The 21346-nt window shown below is 58.7% G+C and overlaps 1 protein-coding gene across 3 annotated transcripts in view; it reads right to left on the reverse strand.

Annotated features, from left to right (window-relative positions):
- Positions 1-21346, reverse strand: part of PSD (pleckstrin and Sec7 domain containing) — a 49335-nt gene that overhangs the window by 1871 nt on the left and 26118 nt on the right. For 2 of the 3 annotated variants that reach the window (XM_074874765.1, XM_074874764.1), the window contains 11 exons: positions 17207-17407; positions 16618-16698; positions 15941-16053; positions 15074-15132; positions 14429-14518; positions 4661-4704; positions 3150-3328; positions 2237-2307; positions 1493-1650; positions 1004-1148; positions 241-384 (listed from right to left, as the gene is read on the reverse strand). In XM_074874765.1, coding sequence (XP_074730866.1) covers positions 241-384; positions 1004-1148; positions 1493-1650; positions 2237-2307; positions 3150-3328; positions 4661-4704; positions 14429-14518; positions 15074-15132; positions 15941-16053; positions 16618-16698; positions 17207-17407 — 1285 coding nt within the window. The remainder of the gene's footprint in view (positions 1-240; positions 385-1003; positions 1149-1492; positions 1651-2236; positions 2308-3149; positions 3329-4660; positions 4705-14428; positions 14519-15073; positions 15133-15940; positions 16054-16617; positions 16699-17206; positions 17408-21346) is intronic. The other variant, XM_074874766.1, reaches the window with a different exon arrangement.

Consider the following 21346-nt stretch of genomic DNA (forward strand, 5'->3'; position numbering starts at 1 on the left):
GAGAGCAGGGTTGGCAAGCTGGGCACTGCCCCTCAGCCAGCATCCCGGGGTGGGGGGGATGCATGTGGTCCCTCCACCCCAGACACCATCCCAGGGAAGGGTGGATGCTTGTGGTCCCAGGCCATGGCAGTGGCACAGTGCAATTAAGCTGATGGGGATGGGGCAGGTCCCATCATTCTGGATGGCCAAGCAGGCAGGGGCAGGGGGGCTGGGGACGGAGAGGGGAGACTCCCAGCTCACCTCAAACTCCAGGTACTCTTCTTTCTGCTTCAGCTCCTCGTACTCCTTGCCCTTCACCTTCTTCTCAGGCAGCGAGGAGCGATGCTCCAGCAGCTCTGCTGACATTGTCTTGAACTTGGTCTCGTGACTCTTCACCTGCTCCTCCTGGGGAAGGGTGGCACCACGTCAGTGCCCACTCTGCCCTCTGCTCTGCCCCCCCAGCAGTGTGAGCCCGCCAGGGTGAGAACAGGTTTTTGCCCTCCTAGGTCCAGCCAGGATCTCAGCTTCTGTTCCTGGGTTGGGCTTTGTTTTTTTTAAATGGCAGGCAAAAGCACAGGCCCTTGGGGGCAATCTGCTCCTGCCTCATGGGGGGCTGGCTGCAGTCTTAAAGCAGAATTTAATCCCCTCTAAAACTAGGCTGGTGGGTTTTTTTAATCCTTTCTGCTCTATGAATAACTGCCCTGGCATGTACGAGCACCAGCTAATCCCCCTGTCCGGTTGCCTTTCAAGGTCCTGGCCCTGGCAGGACCCTGCAAGCTGTGGTGTGGGACTACGTTCTCCATAGTCTGACTCCATGGCCTGTCTCCTGTCCCCGCTGCCAGGAACAAGTCCTCACTGTCCGCCCACAACCTTGGCATCCCCTTGCTCCGTGTCTCCCTGGCCATGCTCCCTTGGCCCTGCACTCCACTGGGAGACAGCTGGGCATGTGGCATCACATAGGTCCCTCCACAGGGAACAGTGCCACCAGGAGATGCAGGGGCTCTGTTCCATGCTCCTGGCCCACCTGGGACAGCCTGGTGCAGGAGCTGGGCAGCAGTGGGCGGCTGAACTTCTTCTGGGAGCCAATGGCTGCAGGGAAGGGGGGCGCAGAGAACATGGCTGCCACCACATTGATGCGTGTGATCCACGAGTGCATCTGTTCAGGGTTCCTGGGGAGAAAAGCCAAACCACAAATGGGCTCTAAGTAGCACTGTCTGTGTCACAGGCAGAGGGACCTGCCCTGGAGACAAGATCTGGGTCCCCCAGGCCTGGCCCTGGCCAGCCATGGCACCTGGGGCTCTTCCCCCAGCAACTCAGGCCATCGTGAGCCCATCGGGGTGGGAAGAAGAAGAGCTGAGCAAAGCACAGAACTGACACTGGGTCCTCTTCCTTCCAGAAAGGGCCAGGACAGGAGAGAGCAATGTGGCCCTAAGTCCCATCCCACCCTCCGCCCCAGTCAGATGAGCCCCTGGACCCCAGTGTGGGGCACAGCCAGGGATCCTGGGGGACTCACTGTGCTTGGAAGAGGAAGACCCTCCAGTCAGCTGTCCTGAGGTAGAAGACGTTGGGTCGCTTGCTGTAGTCAGACGCCCGCGTGGCAAGCGAATGGTGGATGCTAATAGCGTTCTTCAGCTCCTCTTCCGCCAGTGCCTTCCCTGGCTTATACTCCTCCTGCGAATCACAGGGTGTTTCAGAGCCAGCTTAGGGATGCACCCCACCATGAGTCAGCTCTATGAGGCTGCAGGAACTGCAGGCAAGCACTGGCAGTGGTGGGGCTTGGAGATCACCCTCCACCGGGCTGTTGTGGGTTCTGCCTCCAGCTCATGCTACACCCATGGCAGGAGGCTGCACAATCCCCGTGCACAGTCTTGGCAACAGCATGGTGGCATTCCCCACCGCCCCACAGCTGGGCAGCACATGTGCCTGCAGGAAACTGGATGTGCAGCCCAACCCACCCCTGCCAGGGCAAAGACCCCGGTGCCTCCTCTCTCTCCAGCCAAGCCCCCACACACAGAGCCCTCAGTCGGCAGCCACTTTCACTGCCCAGGCTCAGCCTGAGCACCCCGGGAACAGGGATGCCACCAGGTCCCCAAGCAATGTCTCAAGCAGACACGGTGCTGAGTCTGCTTAGGCCAGGCTTTGCAATGCCGTGCACTGGAGCTCCTCTCGCCGCTGTGAGAACTGCTGTGACCTCCCCCGTGGGTTGGGGACGATTCCTCTCCCTGGCACAGACGCGGGCGGCCCCACTGCTGCCTACCTTCTGCAGGTACAGAATCATCCCCTTCAGGATGGCGTGGAAGGGCTTCCAGCCGCGCTTCCCTCGGGGTGCTGCCAGGGAGGAGAGAGCAGCGCAGACATCAGCCCCAGCGCCAAGCCGGGGGAAGGCATAGCCCGCCCCCCACCATCCTCCTCCAGCCAGCCCTGCCACAACGCACGTCACCCCACCCCGGGGACGGGAGGCACGCCAGGACTGTCCCCGTGCACCTGAGCCCGTGCCGGCCGCATGGCTGGCAGATGGTGCTGCTGGCAGGGGGGCCGCCTGCTGCCTCCCGGGGCCAGCGCCGCTGTGCTCTCTGCCTCACCGCCCGCCTCGCCGCTCGCGCTCGGCTTCACTGCTGCCTCCCCGCACGGGGACAGGGACGAGGCAGTGCTGCCTGCCAGGTAATGCTGGCTTTGGAGGGCGGCTGTATCTAATCAGATCAAGGCAGCATTAGATGGCCAGGGCTTAGAGGGGATTTTATGGTGGAAATGGTGAACGTGCCTGGCAGTGCCCAACCAGCGGCAGCCCACTGTGCGGCTTGTTCCTTCCTTTGTCCCTGCCAACCTGTGGCAAGGGTGCATCCCCCGGGGAGACCACCCCACCTCCCTGCCTGCCCCCTTCCCAGCGCCGTGAGCAGGGGCTGCGCTGCCCACTGCCATCTCAGCCTCTGCCCAGCCCTGATGGTGGGGGTGGATGGGCAGGGAGCATCTTTCAGGCTCCCCAGCCTGGGGGCTGAATTATGCCTGGCACAGCCAGCACAGCCAGGGCACAGGGAGCTGATGCTGGAGGCTGGCATGATGCTACAGTCAGACGTCACGTAGCGACTCCTGCCCTGCTCCCTGCTGGGTTTCTGGAGCTCACTGGTGCCCTCTCATCCCAAGCCCCTTCCATGGACTCCCTAGACACCTACTTTTCTTGCAGTCAGGATCAGCGTGGATCTTGCGCACTAACAGTCCATGCTTGTAGGTGGCAATGCTGGAGTCTTGAGAGAAGTCCAGAAAGGGGTTACTGCAGCTGCTGATGCGCTTGATGGACTTCGGGTTGGGGTCTGCCAGCTCCGAGAGGGACTTTCTCAGCTCCTCCTCATCTCTGCCAGGCACAGATTTGGGTGGGAAAAGGGTTTGTTACCTTGCGGGGGACAGCAAATACCAAGCCTTCCACTTGCTGGTGCCACTTTTAGGCCTGGCTTCTGAAAGGGAGGCCAGGAGCAGCAGACCAGGCTGAGCAGTCTCCCATCACCATGGGCAAGCATCCCAAACCCAGCCATGCCTCTGTGCCCCTGTCCCTCTAGGCAGCTGTGGTGCTGCCTGGCCCCTCAAAAGACAGGGCATGGGGGTGTCTGCTGCTGGTTCAGGATGGGGCCCCTGCCTGCCCCAGGGAGTGAGAAACCTTTTTGGACAGGGCTGGGACTGATGCCAGGGGCCACAGAGGAGCAGCACCCTGGAGTTTGGCACTACTGCGCCCCCTCCGGCACGTGGTGCACAGGCTCACAGGTTGAGCTGGCAGGAGAGCGGGTCTAGAAGTGAAACCCCACCAAAGAGAGACCCAGGCTGTGGTCCCCACGCCTCCAGGTCAGGAGCCGGACTATGGGGCTGAGCCACCAGCAAAGGGGCATGGGGAGCCTGCGGTGGGGAAGCTTCAGGCAGCATCAGCCTGGGGCAGGAGCACGTGTGGGCAGGATGTAGGCATCCCTGGCAGCAGGAGGTGGCAAGTCTCTGCTCGCACTCTCCCTCCAGGTCATGGCCCCTCATGCTGCAGGCAGACTGCATCGGTGCAGCTCCCCTCGCCCGGCAGGAAGATGTGGGAGCCCAGAGTGGCTGCCTCCCCCCTCCCTCAGACCTGCTCGCTGCTAATTAAACTCCTCAGCATCTGCTGGCGTCTCCATGGCAGCAGCCCGAGCGCATTGGCTCAGCGCTGGCGGTACCGCCAAGCTGATTAATCCCCGCAGCACAGGCGCTGCCACTCCTGCTGCTGGAGATGGCAGCTGTGGGCGAGGGTGCAGGCACCCTGCGGGGCCCTGGCACAGCCACGCCCCCCCCCCCCCCCCCCCCCCCCTGCCCCGCCTGCCCGTTCCCACCCCAGGCACGGCCACCAAGGCACAAAGAAACACCAAAGCCACAGAGGTCTGGCCTCAGGCAGCTTTCCCCCAGCATGCCAGGGAAGGGGTCCCCATGGAGGTGCTGAGGGCCGCTGGGGGAACGTTGCCTCCACCCCCATTCCATATCAGCCCATCCCAAGCTCCCTTTCCCTCCCACATCTTGCAGGAGAACCTGCCCTGCAGCATCATGGCTGATGTGGTGTCTGGGGCAGGGTGATGCTCCGGTGGGGAGGGGAGCAGGGGCAAGAGCCCCCTGCACCAGCAGGGTGGCCCTGCTGCCTGCCCAGTGCCGGGCAGCAGCATCTGCAGGGAGGGATACTCACATGGCCCACTGCAGCTTCTCATTCTTGATGGAGCCATACAGTGCCTGCAGATAGAAGAGTCAGGGGTCAGCAGGAGACTGGTGTCACGTCAGGGGGGCTGCTGCGGGGGACAGCGGGGGCATGCCAGGCTGGCTCAGGGGCACTGGAGGTTAAGGCAACACCAGGTGAGTTTATGCTGGTCCAGTCCCGTCCTGGCTGGGCCAAACAGCTGACCTTGTTTCAGGGCTATGGATACCTTCTCCTGGGCACCACAGGACCTGCAACCCCATGCACACCCCGGGTGCATACACACAGTGCTGGGGCTGGTACTGGCTGTCTCCCCTCTCCTCCTTTCCCCCTTTACCTGCCTGCAATGGCGAGGTGTATCAAACATTTCCAAGTCCTTGGGAGAGCTGCCTCTCCCCACTGCAAAGTGTCCCAGGCTGGCCAAACGGACAACCTTCAGGAGGCCTGCACCCCAGGATTGCAAGCCTTCGGGCTGGACTTCACCCTGCTCAGTGGGACCTCAGCCTGCTACGGGGCCTCCAGCAACAGCACACCACAGACAGCAGCCTTCCTGCCATCGGCCCCGTCCTGGGCTGGCTCACAGCAGCACCCTGCACTCTGCAGCAATGTGATACTCCCGTGGGAGCACACTCAGGCTTCGGGAGAGACCAGCACAGTGCTGGCCCTGCACTTGCAGAAACACCAATACACTGTCATTCATGAGGCCCTCAGAGGACCTCGTGGCTGGTCGAAGCAGGATGGGTGTTTGCCTACTGCTGGGCTGCTGCTGCTTGGGGTGGCTGTGGCCTGTCCCTACCCACTCCCCAGCACCCCCCCAAGCGCCCTGCCCTCCCTGGGGACCCGAACACCACCGAGTTGAGCAAGGCAGGATCCACCACCTGCATCTCAGCACAGGAACAAGCTAAGTCTGCCTGTAGTGGGATGCTCCAGGGCCTTGCTCCCAAGCATTTGTCCAGTCCAAGCTGGGTGCAAGCCAGAAGTGCTTAGCACAGCTCGGCAGCTGGGGAGGCTCTGGAGACAATTTCAACACAGTGCTCGCGGAGAACTTCAGAGCAAGATCTGGAAGGCATCATCCTTGGAGGAAAATAATCAAGTCTCGTAACAGGCTGTTCAGCCAGCTGTCAACATCCATCACTGGGCCGGAGACTGCTGCTGAGAGAGCTTGCTGGTGGCTGAGAAAGTACAACTGGAGGCGTGCAGGGACCTGGGAAAGCCAGCCGGCAGACAGGCCCCAGTGGTGTCTGGGGAAGGGACATCCATCACTCCCCCGAGAGACACAGTGGCCAGGATGGAGCAGGGAACCAGCTCCTCCCGCACTTCCCCATTGGGGAAATGCTGGTATAGCACCAGCTTGTTTCTCAGAGGAGAAAAGGGATCACTCCAATCTAGCAATCAGAAAGCAGGGTTCAGTTGTCTCCTGGGAAGACAGGAGGCTCATGGAGGGGGTAGGACCTCAGCCCCTGAGAGGAGATTAGACCCCAGCCCCATTCATGCAGCCCCAGCACCGGAGGGGCCGGTTGCTGAGGTGTGAGCAGCGAGTACCTGCCAGCAGGCTGACAGCAAGGCGGCCAGAGGAGTACGGGTTGCAAAGAGACCTAGAGAGGAGCCTGGGAGGCAAAAAACCAATTCAAAGTCCTGCAGAACATAACCTGGGAGCAGAGCAGGGGGAGAAGCAGGTGTGTCACAGTAATGTAGATGATAACGAGTCGCCACGGGAAACAGAAGGGAAGGGATCTTACTCACTGCTGAGGATGCAGTTGAAAGATGCTGAGAACGAACAGACAAAAAGAGGAGATTGAAAAACCGGCACAGAGAAGTGGGGACTGAAACTGCAGAAAAGCTCCTCAGAAAGAGCGGGCAGAACGGGACGTGTGGCTTGGCTTTCACCCAGCTCAGTGGTGATACAGAGGGGTCAGCTCCCTGTCCCCAGGGAAGGCAGACGTGAGTCAGCTGAGCAGGGATTTTGGAGGGCAGGGCAAAGCACTGCACCAGAGGGGACTGCAGCCCCCAGGCCCCCAGCCCCACACAGGGCTTGCAGGAGGATTGATTCTAAATGCCGAGTGAATGAGCTTATGTCAGAAGATGCTTGAGGAGTAATTCTGGATGGCACGTTGCCAGAGAACAGCCTGGCAGAGCACTGCGCTACGAAAACCTAGGCTCTGGGACTGTCAGCGAACACTTCAAAGTATGGCTTCAAAAGGCTCCAGCCACGCTGCTACAAGCCCCAACAGCATCCCACAAGCCTGTTGCAGGCAGGAGCTGCTAAGTAGCCCCACCTCAGAGACAGGGAGCAGGGGCTGCTCAGCACTCCTGTGGGGGGGACAGTCTGAGGCAAACGGGGGGACTGGGGGGATTGAGAGGGCAATGCAAAACTTTATGTCTACACTTATATCCTGCCAAGACTCTGCTTGGCTAAATGCCACCCCCAGCCAACACTGATCTCAGGAACAAAGCCGATGGACTCAGCCCAAGTCCTAGCTAGAGAAGACGCACTCCAGCCCCAAAGCCCATCCCACTTTTCTTGGTCCCGTGGCAGTACCACTGCCCATCAGTCCACTAAACTCTGGGCTTTTTGATGCATGGACCATTTCTGCCAGGGAAGCACAGGCGGTGCAGGGCTCCTGAAGCCTAACTCACAACCACATCAGCAGAGATCAGAGACACCAGTTTCATTTCTCAGCAGGTCCCTCTCTCCAGGCTGTCTTTGCTCTGTGGATTCATTCTCCCTGGGCCGAAAGGATGGCACCTCTTGGCACCTCTGAACTCACAAGCACTGCCCAAGAGAAAGCAGAGTGCTGGCCCCATGCCACTGCAGGCAACCCCAGGCATGGTTGGGGTTTTTTGTCATCCCTGGGTTATGAGCTCACTGCTGCAGCATGCTGGGCCAGCCAGCCAGCTCTGCCCTAGACATGCGCAACACCAAAGAGACCTAGGAATATACTGTCCCAGTGGGATTTCTAACTGAATCAACAACATCTTTCTCTGTGCCCTCCCTCCCGAAAGCAGGCTGAGAGGACGTCCCTGAGTCCTGCTCTAGCAAATGGGGGCTGCACTGGGAAAGAGGCAGGTGGCTCTAATGCTCCAACCCAGCCTTAGCACCAGCACCGCTGAGGACAGCTCTACGCAAACAGGGCAGGGAGAAGACATCCCCCTTTCAGCTCCTCAGCTCAAAGCAAACCAGAGGGGAGATCCAGTGCTGGTTTGGGGAACTGGGCAGCAAGCTGGCCTGGACACAGCTTTGGCACAGATGGGACTATACCGAAGGCTGTAGCCCAGCCCTCAAGTAACAGGAGGGTTAAGGCAGGAATTTAGGCATCCAGCACAGGGTTTTAACCCTTCCTGGGGCGCCTCTTTTACGGATCATAACTCTTAGGGACACATCCCCTTTCCAGTCTGCTGGTTACTGTGCTAAGCAACAGTGCTCAGCTCTCAGTGCTGCAAGATGCCCTGGGCAGGTCAAGGCTCCCCTTTCTCCTGCTGGCCCTGTGACCAGCCACGGCTGTGTGACATACTGCAAGACAGACTTCACAGCCACCAAGCGCCCACCCTGCAGTCATTCCCTCTCTCTCCGTGCCTGGTAGCATTTCAATATGAGAGCTCAGTTGAATGGCTTTCCCCAACTTTCCCCTACACTGCTCCACCAGTGCACCTCAAAGCAGACAAAGTATCCTTAGCAAAACATCTTTTTCTACACCCAGACACAAAGCTCTGTCAGGTCCTCAGGCACCCAGACCGCCAGCTGTACAAACAGCACGGTCAGATTAGGGCTGTATGTCAGATGGAACCGTACCCATGTCAGGTCCCTAATTCACCTTGGCAGCTTCCCCACACCTCCGCTGCCTGCCCAGCATGCACAACCCATGCTCAAGAATAACTCATCACCTGGCACACACCAACCCTGCTGCGCACACCCCGTGTTCCCCCCTCCCCTTCACTGCAGAGGGGTTCCTGTGAGCAAACAGAGCAGAGTGATGTGGGGACAGACTTTTTTCCCTCTAGGACGGGCTGCCACAGGGACAGTGTCCTGTGCGTCACCTTCCACCCTGCTGCAGGCAGCAATAGCAGGCAGTGGAGGACAGCTACCCATCCCTGCCTCACACTTTTGACTCAGCAGCATCATAAGCTGCACCAACCTCTTTTAAAACATTTCTTGCCCAGCCGACTACCACCCCCAGGACGGCAGACCCCTCTATCCCTCCCAGCGCAGCCCCACAGCGCGGGAAGCGGCGACCGAGCGTCTCCCTCCCAACTGTATGTTTCCATCCGAGTGCGTCACAACTTAATGCTGCCCCCAGACCGTACTGCGCTATGACAGCATCGCCGCCTGGCACGGCCCCACTGTCCCCACCGGGCTGGTTTTGACCACGGGGCAGCCCAGGCGGCTCTGGGGTACCCCTGCCTGGTTTGCCCCAGCCTGCCTGCAACGCGGGGGCCAGTGAGGACTCTTCTCTCGCTGCCTCGCCGGGGGCAGGCACCCAACCGAGGTAGGACGCACCCAGAGACAGCCTGTTCGCTTCTCCCCACCTAGGAGCCATGCACACCAGCGTAACACCTCCAAAACGGATGCTGGCTCACAGCGAGCAAGCTCTTGGCAGTAAAAAGCCCTTTCTCGTCCAGGCAGCCACTCCTTCCTCTCCAGTTCCGCTCGGCTGGGAGCCGGGGCTGCGGCGCTGCCCCTCCGCGCTGCCTTGCGGCTCTCCCCGCCACCCCAGCCGGGTGCCCGCCTGCCCTGGCCGGGCTGTCACGGCTTAGCGCAGCCCTTGGCGGGGAGCCCGCAGAGCTTGTCACTTATGCTAAGCTGGAGGGCTGGTCCCAGCGGTACGGCTCTGTCCTGGATTCTTCTGGCAGTGATGTTTTCGTGCAAGCGTTGCTGTCAAGCCATCGTAAGCGGCGCAATGTCACCCAGGTCTTGCCGTGCTCCCGCTACCCCCGCGCTCGGGGTGGGATGGGGGGGAGGATGGCAGGGTCGGAGAGAGGGACCCCGGGGCGGAGGGGGGCTGATGGGGACCCGACTCCGCAGAAAGCAGGCAGGGGAGGGAAATAGGGTCGGCTGCTCGCTACATCCACGCCAGGGCTGAGGCTCTCGCAGCGGGCGGGCCGGGTGACTGTCCGGGCGTGTCTGTCCGTCCGCTCGCCCGTCCGCCCGCCCGTGTCCCCGCCGGGGCGCGGGGCGCTGCGCATCCCCCCGCGGCGCCCCCCGCTCCCCCGCTTACCGGCTTCTTCTTGCGACGGTTCTGGAGGCGGCTGACCACCAGGTCGGTGTAGAGCACCGGCTTGAGGGTGCGGGAGCGCTGGGGCCAGCCGTAGCAGAAGGTCTCCACGCCGCGGTAGTTGCGCCCGTAGCGCACCGAGCACATGGAGCGGGACCGCATGCGCCCCGCGCTGCTGTTGATGCTGTTAACGCCGATCATCCTGCCGGCGGCGGCGGGGGGTGGGGGGGGGGGGGGGGGGGGGGGCGGCGGGGTGCCCGGCGGCCCTGCCCGGCCCTGCCTGCCCTGCCTGCCGCGGCCCGCGCCGCCGCCGCCTGTTGAAGCCGGGCCGGGCCGGGCAGGGCTCGGCGGCTGCTGCCCGACAGAGGCGGGGCCCCGCCCCGCCCCGCCCGCCGCAGCCAATGGCGACCCGCGGCGCCCGGCCGGGCCGAGCCCAGCCGAGCCGGGCCCAGCCGAGCCGGGCCCGGCCCGCGGAGACAGCGGCGAGCATCCCGCCTGGGGCGACACCATCCCTGGCGCGGTGGCCGCAGGAGTTGCCGGAGGTGCCCCGGGGGCACCCGCTGGCCGTCCCTGCCGCCCTCCCCCCAGCAGGGAGAGCGGGAGCGGGCGGCTGGACCCCCCTGGGCTCATGGGGCTGGGGGCAGCGGTGGTGACATCTCCTGGGCTCCAGCGGCCGGGCGGCACCTCCCACTCTGTGCCAGCTGGGCAGGCTTCAGAGCTGCTGCTGCAGCCCAGCCCACACCAGGGAGACCGGACGGGGAAGAGATGGGCCCGGTGGAGATGTGCGCTCAGACCTTTCATCTTCAGTGCCCACCCCACACTTAACCCTCCCTTCGAGGTCTGGCCAGAAAAACTGGTAGCTGGAGCCGCGCAGGTGGTCAAGGGCGGAACATAGATGCTCCAGGCAGCTGTTCCCATGAAGAAGCAAAGAGCTGGGCATCCTTGCAGAAGGCCTGAGGATTGATGCGTAATTTAGTTAGGCTTGACTGAGTAGGAGATGCGGCCAGTGGAGAAGGGGAAATTTTCCACTCTGTCCTAACTGCTTGGTATAGTGATTGCTGGGCGAAACTTGTGAGGGAGGGGCCATGGGTGCCTGGCACATCAGATGTGCTGGGCTGCCCCTGAGGCTGGGGGGAGCCACGGGAGACAGGGGCGGGGCAGCGTATCACTCCCTGGGGAAACAGGCAAAAAAAATAATAGCCCGGGGGATTAGACTGAGCAAGCGTTTCTGTGATTATAGCTCAGAGGTGGGAGCCAGGGCTTTCTTCCCACATTGCTAATCACTTACCCAGCACTCTGAGCGTCTGAGCCCTGCCGTTGTGCCTCCAAGCTGGAAGGTGGGGGCCCATCCTACCTTCCTCCCCCGGGGACCCAACTGCATTGTCAGGCTTAATTCATTAACATCTCTGAAGTGCTCTGGGCTCCTAGGCTGGAAGGCAGCACAGATTTCGCTCACTCCTGCAATCGCTAAGCAGCACAGGGGAGAAATGGGGTCTGATTTGGCCATACTGTGTTGCTGCCAGCCAGCAATGCACAAGGTTAAGCTAAAAGAGTAAGGAAGATGGAGAAGAACTAAGGCTCCGCAAAGTGATCAATCATGTAAAGGTCAAATCCACATCTGAAATATAACAGACAACCAGCAACAGTGAGTGAAATCCCAGGGGGCCTGGGCTAAAATCACACTGACAATAGAAGAGCAACATCTCAAGAGCTAACCAAAATACCACCAGCTCCAGGACATCCTGCTTTGCCTCCTTCCTTGCTGCACAGGCACCTGCCTTCATTTGGCCACAGGAGTATGGGTCCAAGACTGCAGACGTGGGCATCCTCAGTCACAGCATTATATGGGTTCTTACATCCCCGGCATGGCTCCCTGTGCCCGTGGGGAGGACACCTGAGTTGGAGGAGCTGGACAGCCCTGTCTGCAGAGTACGATTCTCCAGGGAAGCTTTCAGAGCCAGAGGAAAGGTTTTCCAGCAGCAGTGCTGGTAAGGCATCGCTGCTTTAGCTCCAGCAGCAGTGCCATGCAGGGCACTGCCAGTGAGGGGGACGTGGTGCTCAGCTGTGAAAGCACACGCTTTCAAGTGTTTTCATTTCTTCTACATAAAACTGGGATTGTTTACATGTATTATCTAGTAGCAGATAAAGTTCTCGTCTGACTCAAGCTGCCACCCGCTCTCAGGCATTATGCTGCGTTTGTCTTGGGACTCCCTGCAGCCAGAGACAAGGAGAGTGCTCAGGCTCCCCACAGGTCTATTCCTGATGCTGTCCCCAGTCACAGGGAATGGTGACCTTATGTCCCCTGCAGCCATGTAGGTCCTGCCCTGTTGTCCCCATTCCCTGGTGGCGAGCGCTGTGGGTGAAGGCCACATCCATCGCTCCAGCTCTGAAGCCCGTGGGGTAGCAGCCTGCACTATCTCCCCAGGAAGGCTTGGAAGAGCCCCCAGGACCCTTCTTCTGCACTGCTGGAGCTGCCCCAGACCCAGCCCTGCGCTTTGGGAAGCTCCTGTGAAGCTTGCCAGCCCTTCCCCTCCCCTGCTGCCCTTAGGAAATGCGTGTGCTCCTGGAGTGCTAAAATTAGCCAGCCAGCTGTGCAGCACACTTGCACAGGAGCCTCAGTCCCCAGGCACTGCCCGCCAGCCAGGTCTGCCGAGGAGGCAGCATCCTATGCAGGGTAAAGGGGCAAGCACAGGCTGTCACAGGCAGGGCAGTGGGAAAGCCTTTCCCCATTTCTCTGCCCCCTGAGCCTGTGCAGGAACCAAAGCACCAAGCTGCCAAAAGCAGGGGGCAGAATGGAGAGGGTGTCTTCTCCGGATGAGCCTGGCAAAAGCTGCCCAGCGGAGGCACAGCCCCTTCAGGTGCCGTTCCTTGCTGACCCCCTCCCCAGCACAGGCTGACAGCACTTTTCCCATCTCACCCGCCCCGGGACACCGCTCCCCCTTGCACGGGCAGAGGCTCCCCAAAGCGGAGCAGTGCTCCAGCCGAGGAGCTGCAGCCTGCCCTGCGCACCGTTCTTCACGCTGCCTTTTGCTCCCCCTCCCCAGCACGGCTCCCGTACAGAGGCGGCTGAAAAGCGGCGGTGGGAAGCACCGCAGCTGCAGAGGGAACAGGCCATTTTTAGCAGAGCAGCCTCCCCACTGCTGGGCTGCGGGCAGAGCTGTGCAGGGCTGTGCTGCAGTGCTGCAGCCTCCCACCGCGCCCTTACACCCAGCAAAGGTCTTGACCCCTACCCATGAGAGAAAGCCTATAGCTTCGTGGTGCTTCCTTGCTGCCCTATTTCCTGCTGGCTGGGGTCTGATGGGATAACTTGATCTCACATGTTTAAACTGCTGGTACTTTTGGGGGGTGACATTTAATAGGGATGGGACAGGTCCTGAAGTGCACGTACTCAACCGTGAAGTGCTGAGGGCTGCAAAGGGGGCACGCGAGGAGCCTGCAGAGCTTGGATGCTCCAGGGCACAGCAGCACTGGAGGTCTGGGGTTCAGGGTCCTGATTTTGGATGTTTATATTCCATTTTGGATGTTTAAAGCCTCTTCAGGAGCTGGGTTTAAAATTAGAGGAGAATTTTTCCTGAGTAACTCTTTTTACTGGTGAAGCGTGGGCTGAGAGGGAGGACAGCCCTATTGAGAGCTGCTGGTAACCCCTTAATGATGGGGTGAGCGACACAGCCAGGAATAGACCCATAGAGGCTGAAAAGGAAGCTCAGCTTTTCACACTCCGTTGCCTCTTTTCATCGACCAGCTCCCCCCCCTCATGGCTCCGGCACCATGTGGGAACCCATCTTCCACGTCACAAGTATTTGCCAACTGTAGCACTTCACCGACAGCAATGGTTTCTGCCCACAGATTCCATGGGATCTAAGCCTATTCCCAACGCCAGAGATGTGGGGACAGCAGCTCACAAAACCCTCCCAAGAACAGGCGATGCCAGAGAAGCACAGCAGTTCAAGGCCAGAGGTGCTCACCAAACACTGCCCTCCCTGGCCAAGCCCTGCTGGGAACTGGGTCAGGCAAGGAGAAGGAAGGAGTCCCCCAGTCACACTAGTGTGGTGAGTTCCCAGCTCCGGGGCTTAACAACCAGCCCATCCTCCCCATCACCACGCCTTGCCCATGTCACTAGAAATGTTTCCTCTACCACTGGAGATGGTTCCAGTTGCAGAGCCTGGCCACAGCTTTGGGATCCAGTGCTCCAGGGAGCCAGGAAGGGCCGAGTACCACAGGGTCGATATCACGAAGCCTCTGGCTGCAGCTGGGCAAACCAACCCTAGTAAGCTGCCCCCACAGGTGGCCCTTGGCCTGCGATGCAGGTACAGCAAGAGCAGCGAGGGAATCAGGACCCCAGCTGGAGCTCCAGCATCCTCGTGGGGCAACAGAGCACCCCATGTCTCCCTCAGCAAGGTAGGAGGAAAACTGTGGGCCAAGGGACCACCACCATTCTTGCATGAGGATGGACACATTCATTGCATCCCATGTAGCCATCCATGTGATCCTGCCCAAAGCTCTCACTTTTGCTCCTGCCACTTGGCTGGCCAGGGAGACCGATCAAATTTACCTTGAGCAGCTCCTTGGGGAAATCAGTGCCTCCATTGAGTCCCTCCAAGTTGCCAATGAAGTCGGAGCAGGACATTCTCTTCCCAATGTTCTGAGAGAACCGAGGGAGAGAAATGTGGGGGTTATTTTCAGGCCAGAGACTGGTGCTGGCTGGAGCAGGTCCCACAGCCCAGGAACAGACCCTCCATCTCTGCAGCGGGGTGAGGGACAAACCAGGGACGCTGCTTGCAGGTGTGGGGAAGCTGTCAGCTTTGCCTAGACTCTGGGAGTTTTAAATAGCCTCCTTTTTTCCAAGTTGGGAGCTACCCTCTCCCAATGGCAGCTGGTTTTGGAGTCTCACTCCCATCTTCTCTCCCTGTCCACTTTTCTCTTCTGTCCTCATCCCACCTCCACATCTTCCAGCTCAGTACGTCTCCTCCAAAGCCCCACTCTCTCCTTCACCAGCTCCTCCTCTCATTCAGCCTTTCTCCTATCTCCACCCCAGACACATTAGGGGTGACCAGTCCTTGCAGGCCCGGGGTCTTGTGCCTCCTGCTCACATGGCTCTGTCCTTGCAAGTCCTTGCTCTTACCCCAGCACCTACAGTTTAGGGTGGTGGGGTCAGAGAGTGCAGGCACAGACAGGGCTGATGGCAGTGAGAACTTACGTGTCCATGCAGATCTGTGTTTAGCAACATCAGGGCACAGGTGAGGGTGTGGGCTCCATCTGCAGCACAAGCACAGGACAGGAATTAGCGTCTCCAGCTCAGCCCTGCAGCTGTTGCTCCAGCCCCTTGGCATCTCAGGCAGGGCAAAAGGGCTCCGAGCCCCCAAACAGCCCTGAGCCCACTCCTCCCACCGGGCACACGGGGCACACAGCAGTCAGTGCAGTGCTGCCAGCACGCGGGTGAGTAGGTAGGAGGCCACTGAATTAAAGGTGGTCCCAAACCTGAGCATACAAACTCCCTTTCAAGCCTGCAGCCCCTTCAGCCAAGCAGCAATGCTGCAGCTAATCCTGCAGAGCTCCTAGCACAGCAAGGTGGGACCAGCACAGCCCTCTGCCAGCCAGGCAGCCCAAATCTCACCTGCCCCAGAGCCAGCCCAGAGCAGACCCAGCACAATGCACACAGGAGAGGCACAAAGACGTGAAACGGTACAAAGTGGGTGTCTGTGCTGCCTGGAGTGCCGGGTACCCGACTTTTCTCACCTGGCTATTCCCTGAACCGAGGGTCTGAGGGCTGGGGTCTATTTGGTGAGGAGGGCCTTCTCTTGCCTCTTGTGCTAATCTGCTCAAAGTCACAATTAAGGATGGGTTGAGCCCTAATTATGCATGATCCAACTGGAGCAGGGTTTTTTTTGTAAAAAAATCTAAAGCATCTGTCATTTGAGGGAAATGACATCTCCATAAATGGGGATGGCGTCAGTACAGGCTCTCAGCCTTGCTCTCTGATTTCAGTTTGAGCACCTTCACCGAGTTGACAAATGCATGGGCTCGCTTGAAACACACACACACACAGACATGCACAGTTTCTTACCCTCCGAAGAGATGGCGTTGGGATTACACTCGTAATAGCGCTGGGAAAAATGAGCCAGCACTCGCTCTCGTTCTTGAGTCTCTCCCATCAAGGCCAGCTCCTTTAGAAAGGACCTGAAGAAGCAGCAGCAGTGTTGGTCACACATGAAGCCCACCAGCAGCTTCTCCAACCCACCCTGTGCAGAAGTGGAGCTGTGCTTTCTGGTTTGGAGACCCCCCCTGTGTGCCAGATGAAGCCCTGCCATCGTGCATCCCTCCCAACCTGCTGCAGGGCTCCCCTCCAAACCCATAGCACTGTACCCTGCTGGCACATCGCAGAGACCTACAGCCAGCCCCAGGAACTACACCGGGAAAGGAGGTGGGGGTAACACCAAGAGCGTCTGCGCTCAAGGCCTGGACAGCCAGTCCCAGGTGAACCTGACAGTCACCGATCACCAAACTGCACTGACCATTGAGTTAAGACCAGGAGTGCTCTTTCTTGGTTGTGTGGCTGAGACACCACTTTGGGAATCACTGTCTCTTATTTAAGAGGTAAGGAGATCTCCAGGTGGGAGACATAAAGTCTGCCTGCTCCTGCAGATCTCTGTGTGGGTGCAGAGCTGCAGATGGCACCGTCTGCTGGGATCCCACTCAGGTGGCCACCACACATGCACACATGTACACACACTCAGCTCTGACCTGAGAGCCTGGTCCAGGCTCATCCCCGTGAACACGAAGAACTTCAGATATTCTCCTGCCACCATCCTGCTGAACTCGTTGCTGAAATAGAAAAGGTGGGGGCCAAGAGTGGGATCGACCAGACCATGAGGACAGCCAAAGGCACACAGAGGTGGGGTGGATTCTAGGAGGCTGGGAGCTCCCCAGGTCTGTGGGAAGCATGCTGAGGACAGAGACACACCACACTCCCATGAAACTCAGAGAAGTCACCCACAGATCCAATAGGAATACTGGGTATGTAAGACAAAATGAAGAAGCTAGGGCTGGAAGAGCCCATGAGACGTCAGCTAGCTGTCCCCCTGCCCCAACACCTTCCTGAAGCATCAAAGATGAAGTCATGGTAGGAAGGTACCAAAATCTGTAGGTGTCTTAGATTTTAAAACCTTTAGAGGGAACACTTGGTACAGATGTACCAGTCACGGGGAGTGGTCTTTGGGGTCCTGCCAGCTATTCCCTGCCAGAGCAGTGTCCTGCAAGGGTAGCAGCTGTGGGTGCACTGCAGGTGCAGGTGGGCCCCTTGCAGAATGGAACATTCCTTGAGAATACCCACACGTACTTCTTCCCCAAGTGGCGGGCCACATCTGCTTTTTTAAAGCCATCCAGGTTGTAGAGCCTCTTGGCCAGGCGTTTAGCAGCCTCCAGGTCAGCCTTGTGCCCGTTGGAGAGAGTGTCTGTACTGCCCAGGGCCAGCTGCTCCACACTGTCCATCTCCGAGTCCGAGTCCGAAACCAGCTGGCTCAGGGGGTGGTCGCTGCAATGGGAAGGGACGTTCTATGTTAGCCTGCCTAGAGATCATCTCCTCGTTCAGCTTCTCAGGAAATGCAGGTTCATCACCCTGCTTTGGAAACCAGCTACTCACTGCTGGGACCCAGGATGAATAACATCAGTTAGAGACACTCCAAGGTCAGGTCTGGGAGCTAAGGGAAGGTTTGGGGATGTGGCTGGAGGAGAGGTGGGGTGGCAGGACAGCGCCAGTGACTAATGACAGGACCAAGGCTCTCAAACCCAGGTCCAAACTGGATCTGGAGAGACAGAACAACTGCTCCGAAGTCCCCCACCCTAAGCCTGTGAAACTGCATGTGTGGGCTCAGGCTCTGCCAAGCTCAGCTGTAGCAGAGACTTGGAGCAGAAACATGTGCACATCACATGCTGTCCTACAGCTCTGCACTCATTTTTTAACCTGGACAAACTCCTCGGGCTGCTCTCAAGTGCAGTTTCTACCCGAGACAAGACGACTATAATTCCTTTGCTCGCCTTTTCCCACCCACCAACTTCAAAGCACTTCACAGAAGGGAAAACCAAAGCAGAGAGGACAAAGATGAAGGAAACCCCCACAGCCTCCCAGCTCACAGTGGGGTGTACTGTCTTCTTCAGGCTGCCCATCAGCTCTCAGCCCACCATGCCTTAAATGGCCATGTTAGGAGACGCTTTTGGCTTAGCCCCCAAAGCAGTCTGAGTCAGCAGCTCAGAAGTTATCCCAACCAAAAAGCTGGTTGAATCTAATCAACAACGAACGTTAAGCAACTCTGACCTCGCCCAAATTTTCTGGCAGCCCTCGCAATGTTCCAGTCTGATTTATTTTTAAAAGTCTCTAATTGACTTTTAAGAGGCCTGCTCTCCTGAGCCAGTTACCCAGGACAATCTCCTTGAGGCTTCGCTTCTTCCACGAAGGACGAGCCTCCTTGCTGCTCAGTGCTGACCATCCCAGGGGAGCCCTGTGCAGCACTGACAGGCTGCCCTGTGCCTTAGGGAGCTCTTCAGCACCTTCCTACCACCCTCCTGGCACCCCCAGGCGCTGTTCATCAGGAGAAGCTGCTCTGTGCTCAAATCCATGGGCCAGACACTTCCCTGGTGAAAGCAGCTCTGACACCCTACAAGTCCCTGGGGAGATGCACTTGGCTTGGACCGTTGCTGAGCTTGGCAGTGCTGGGCGGTGACTGTGGTAAGACCAGGATGGGTGTCCCAGGGCAGATCCGTGTCCATTTGGCTCCAGGCCTCCCCAGGAAGCCTGTCCATCACCCCATGCCACCCTGGTGGGAGCAGCCATGAGAGTGGCCACAAGGTCACTAGGAGCTCACCAGCTCTGCGTCTGCCTGCTCTGGGGAGCTGTGCTGGGTAGGAGGCTTCCAGCATCACAGTCCACATCACCAGCACACCCTGTCCTGTGGGTATCCCTCCCATCTGCCTAAAACCTCTCCTTCTAAAATAGGGTGTCTGCATCCAAAGGTGTCGCTGGTGTGGGCCCTGGTGCCTGCTGCCCTCCAGCTGTGCCTGCACTGGCTGGCAAGGCCAAAGCCGCCCTGGGGAGCGCCTGACAGCAGAACAGGCTGGGTGCTGCTGGGCCAGTTCTGGGCACATGCCTCGGCCCCACTTTGGCTCCTTGTGCGGCTGCAGCCACTGTGCCCTCAGCCAAGGACAGGGCTCACACTCTCTTTGCTTTCCAGCAGCAGAACAGATGAATCCATCCCAGCAGTTTTCACTTGTTGGCCATGGGTTGTGGTGAGTGTATTTTTCACTAAAACTCTATCTGCTAACACAGGGGCACAGGCACTGTCCCCTTCCCAGCCCAGCAGCTCCAAGGCTGTTTTTCCAGCCACAGGTTGAGCTACAAAACTCAAAGCCACCCCTCCACCACTCCCCATGCTCCAGCTGCATGTCCAGAGCAAGCAGCTGCTCAGTCACCCTCTGAAGACTTTCTAATTCTTCTCAACCACCATCTTGAAAATCTCCCGATACCCTTCTGGACCTTGTCTGTCCTGCCTGAGAGGTTGTCCTCCCTCACATGGCCAGTTTCTGGAGCCTCCAGGGGAAAATATAGAGTTCTGAGTCTCCCCCCATGATCTCTCTTCTCAAGCTGTGGTCCTCAGCTTTCCTACCTAGTGCTGAGCATCCAGGCATGGGGCCATTTACAAAACTTCTCTTGTCCTTCAAAATCCGTATCTCCCTGCAGGCTTCCAACCCGTGGCTGAAATTCTTGCCTTGCTTCTTGCAATGGGCATGCAGGCATCCCAGCCTGGGTCTCAAAGTAGCTCTACCAGCAGAATCTGCTCTCTCCTCCCTCACCAAGTCCCCATACGGATTTGGGGATTTACATCAGCAAAGCATAGCTTTGCTCTCAGGATGAGGCACTCCCCAGCCATGCCATGAAACAGGTTTTCTTCCAACACTCAAGTCACTCTCATGCTATTAAATACAGACCATCAGCCTCGATAGGCTGGGAGTGCCCCATTTGTGGCACCCGTCTGTCATCACTCAAAGACCCAGCTGGCTTGGAGAACATGCAGCTTAAAGAGAGAAAACCAAGAGTCCAATCCTCAAGCAAATGGAGAACTGAGCAAAGAGACGTGTCCATGTCTGAGACAACTGAGGTGATGCTAATTTTCTTGCCAATGAGCTAATGTCTCAGGGCGTTTTTTTTTAGTGTACTTTCTAAAGTGACATTTCAGTTTGGCTTGAAGAAACACTGGGATAATATTTTTTAGATTAGATACATTTTCAACCCGAGAACTGGCCCACACTTAAGGAATAAAGATCAAATTTGGTATTGTGTGAGTATCCTCAGTGTGCCTGAAATGAGTCATCCCTGAGCGGACCCAGTGCTAGCTCATCCCTCTCCCCACTGCCTGCCTAGGACAGCCACTGCTGTCCCCCACATCGCCAGGAGCAAGGTCCCCCTGCCACCTCAGAGCTGCTTGCTAGAGAGCCCAGGTCCCCAGCACCTGTGTCAGCAGCAGCGAGGCCCTTCTGGGGGTCTCTGCAAGGAAGGCATGTGATTCAGCTCAGGGCTTGCCCCAGGACAGAGGCTCTTCACCGATCACCTTCCATCCCAGCTCAGCAAGAGGGCTGTGTTATGCTCCCAGCCCTGGGGAGCTGCTGCAGGACCATGGTCCTGCTCAGGACCACCACACCACAGACACTCCTTCTCCAGGGTCAGATGCTTTTCCAGGGCCCAGATGTTCCTTCTTGGGGCCAAACGCTCCTTTGCTGGAGCTGGATCCTTGTCTCACCCCAATATTCCTCCTCCGGCCAGCTGTCTGGAGCCCAGCAGGAGAAACCGCAGCACCTTCCCTGGCTGTAATGCAGCATGTCACTGCAGGAGCCCCGATGTCCCCTCCACTTTGCCACCACAAACCGGGCTCACTCGGCACCGTGTTCTCTCCATGGCTGCCAGCAACCACGAGCAAACCTCTCCTGGATGTGGGGCAGCAATAAGGCACTGCTTCAGCAAAGCCTGCCCTGAAGGGCTGACCTCCAGCTCCTGGCTGCCAGCAGGGATGTATCTGCATGGTGGGACCCTTCCTGCACCAATACCCTGCTCCCGAGGAGCGGGGAAGGAGAGACAACCCTGGGGACAGGCTGGGCCAGGTGGCCATTGATTTCAGCTGGGAGTGTGTGGCTGAGCTCCTGGGTTGTCCAGGTCCTGCCTGACACATTTCCAGGTGAGAGACCTGCTGTAGGAAACTCAGAACCTCCAACCACAATCCAAGTGCCACTTGCTCCCCATGGGAGGCTGGTTTGCATCCTACACCATGAAGGGACAGGGCAGGGAGCCTGGTCGGAGTCTGAGGGACATGTGCATGGGGCAGAGCAGCACTTTGCCCTCGATGCCTGATGCCCCACACGCATGGCTAGATGCCCAATGCCTCTGCCAAGTGAGCCCAGCCTGCCTAATATTGCTGCTAAGAATGTA

Source organism: Strix uralensis, chromosome 7 (assembly GCF_047716275.1).
Source record: "Strix uralensis isolate ZFMK-TIS-50842 chromosome 7, bStrUra1, whole genome shotgun sequence".
Classification (NCBI taxonomy): domain Eukaryota; kingdom Metazoa; phylum Chordata; class Aves; order Strigiformes; family Strigidae; genus Strix; species Strix uralensis.